General features: G+C 44.5%; 1 protein-coding gene across 1 annotated transcript; it reads right to left on the bottom strand.

The window, feature by feature from the left end:
• Window positions 1-982: 982 nt before the first annotated feature.
• Window positions 983-1,534, bottom strand: LOC114180575 (uncharacterized). The gene is made up of 2 exons (XM_028066883.1): window positions 1,275-1,534; window positions 983-1,181 (listed from the first exon to the last, which is right to left on the bottom strand). The coding sequence occupies exons 1-2, from the start codon at window positions 1,532-1,534 to the stop codon at window positions 983-985; spliced, it is 459 nt and encodes a 152-aa protein (XP_027922684.1).
• Between the last annotated feature and the right edge of the window lie 1,168 nt (window positions 1,535-2,702).

Here is a 2,702-nt window from a genome sequence, read left to right as displayed (position 1 = left end):
CCATATAGATAGTGTCTCTAGATCTTCAGTGCAAACACCACAACTGCTAACTCCAAGTTGTGTGTGGGGTTAGTTCTTCTCATGATTCTTCAACTACCTTGAGGCGTATGCAACCACTCTTTGATCTTGCATCAGAACACATCCCAATCCCTTATGGGAGGCATCATAGTAAACCTCAAAGGGTCTACTGGTATCAGGAATCACCAACACTGGGGCGCTAGTCAACTTTTGCTTCAAATATAGGAAGCTCTCTTCACACTGGTCGGTCCAAGCAAAAGATTGATCCTTACAAGTTAGCTATGTCAAGGGTGCCGCTATCTTAGAGAATCCCTCAATGAACATCCTATAGTAGCCAGCCAGTCCCACAAAGCTTTTTATCTCAGTCACTAACTTAGGACGCTCCCACTTTAACACAGCTTCCACCTTAGATAGATCCACAAATATGCCTTGAGTTGAGATCATATGCCCTAAGAACTGGACTGAGGTCATCTAGAACTCACACTTTGACAGCTTCGCATACAACTACTTCCCCCTCAAGATGCTCAAAATTGTTTTCAAATGCTTTGCATACTCTTCATGAGTTCGAGAGTATATCAAGATGTCGTCGATGAAAACCACCATGAACTTGTTTAGGAATGGCCTGGAGATTCTGTTCATGTAGTCCATGAACAAGGCGGGGTGTTAGTCACACCAAAAGGCATTACTACATACTCATAATGCTTGTATTTGGACCTAAAAACAGTCTTCTGCACATCATTAGACTTGACTCAATATGATGGTATCTTGATCTCAAATCAATCTTGGAAAACACTACAACACCGTGTAACTGATCCATCAAGTCATCTATCCTTGGCAGGGGGTACTTGTTTTTTATGGTTAACTTATTCAGCTGCCTGTAATCCATACAGAGCCTAGAACTGTCGTCTTTCTTTTTAACCAGTAACATTGGTGCTCCCTAGGGTGACACGCTCAGTCTGATAAACTATTTTTCTAGCAGCTCTTCGATCTGTTTCTTCAGCTCAACTAGTTCAACAAGAGCCATTCGGTAGGGTGTTATAGACACTGGCCCTGCTTCCGACACCAGATCAATGGAGAACTCTATCTCCCCAGAAGGGGGTAAGCCAGGCACGTCCTCAAGGAACACATATGAGAAGTCCCTTACCACAAGTGTTTCAATATTTCTGCCTCCAGTCTCAATAGATAGTTGAGTCAGAATTAAGAAACATTGAGATCCTTCCTTCATTGCTTTATCCACTTGCTATGAGGACATCAACAGATCTTCATCTTCCAAGTTAGGAAACAACACTTTTTTCTCGTTGCAATCAATGAGAATGCGATTGGCAGATAGCCAATCCATTCCCAAGATTATATCTAACCCATCTAGAGGTAAACAGATAAGGTTTACCCTATACTTGTGTCCCTCAACCTCAATCAAACACCTAGTACACACTATTGAGGTTCTAACTAACCTAGAAGAAATCACACAAGACTCGATGATGAGACTACCTGATCCGGCCGCCTCTACACCCGTCATGGCGTTCACCCGAACAGCCACCTAAGGTCTTGCACCTCCTCTGATCTGATGTGGCTGAGGCTGTGCTAGAGGCCTTGACACTGTACTCCTACCAGCGGGGTAATCCTTGATGAAGTGGCCCTCCTGGCCACATCTAGGACATGTCCTCCTGCCAACAAGTTGGGGGCAAGCGCTCTTTAGATGGGGCCCTCCATAATGAAAACATTGTGGCCTAGAAGGCTGAGATTACTGCGGCTGATGTGAGAACCTCCTAGGCCCCTAAGGCTGAGGCTTAGGGTATGGCTTCCTCCTATCGTCATGTTTGCTCGTAGACCCAAATGGTCCTCCCACCTTCTGTTGAGATCGCTGTTGAGCTTCAACCTCAACCTTAAGCTTCTCTATCACTCTTTCATTCTCCACCAAGGTAGGGAATTCCTTGATAGAGAGTTGAGCCACCATGAGTTTGAGATCACCTCTCAGCCTATTCTTGAATTTCTTACACTGTCAGTCCTCAGGCATCTTCAAGGTGTGAAATCTGCCTAGGTGTTTAAACTTTTCAACATATTCTGACACTGACATGTCTCCTTGCATCAGTTGCAAGAACTCAACCTCCTTTGCATACCTCACACTATCTAGGAAGTACTCAGCATATAACTTTTTCTTAAATAGCTCCCAAGTGATGGGTTCCCTGTTATCTTCCAACATCATCTTCATACTGGACCACCAATGCACGGCCTCTCCAGCAAGAAAGTACTCAGTGTATGCTAATCTGTTATGTACAGGGCATCTCTTTGCATCATAGATTCGTTCCATATCATGCATCCACTGATAAGCTCCATCCGGGCTAGTCTTGCCATTAAAACGGGATGGATGATGCTGTAGGAAATCCTTCAAACTCCATTCTTGCACTCGTGGTAGTGGAGCTTGGGAAGAACCGGCTGTTGAACGATTTTCTCTTAGCTTATGCAAGGCTTCCAAGTGCCTCTGCTGAGTCGCCTTTACTGCTAGTCTTGCAGACTTCATCTGTTGCAAGGCTAGGTTTTATTGATTCACCATGTTAGCATTTTAGTGTTGCATGGCTGCAATCATTGCCTCAATTGCTCCCACCAAATGAGGATTATCTGGGTTTGAAAGAGGAGGAGGAGGAGGCATAAGTGTCATAGCTCTGACCACACAAAGAAAGGAACCA

Source organism: Vigna unguiculata, chromosome 4 (genome assembly GCF_037176805.1).
Source record: "Vigna unguiculata cultivar grain cowpea cultivar isolate G323 ecotype 2 chromosome 4, ASM3717680v1, whole genome shotgun sequence".
Lineage (NCBI taxonomy): Eukaryota > Viridiplantae > Streptophyta > Magnoliopsida > Fabales > Fabaceae > Vigna > Vigna unguiculata.
This window is presented reverse-complemented; position numbering and strand designations above follow the sequence as displayed.

Excerpts from the sequence above, each read along its gene's own strand:
- LOC114180575 (XM_028066883.1), bottom strand. The coding sequence starts at position 1,534 with ATGACGGGTGTAGAGGCGGCCGGATCAGGTAGTCTCATCATCGAGTCT. Across the intron at positions 1,182-1,274 it reads AACTTGGAAGATGAAGATCT|AAATATTGAAACACTTGTGG; the intron begins GTTGATGTCCTC and ends GACTGGAGGCAG.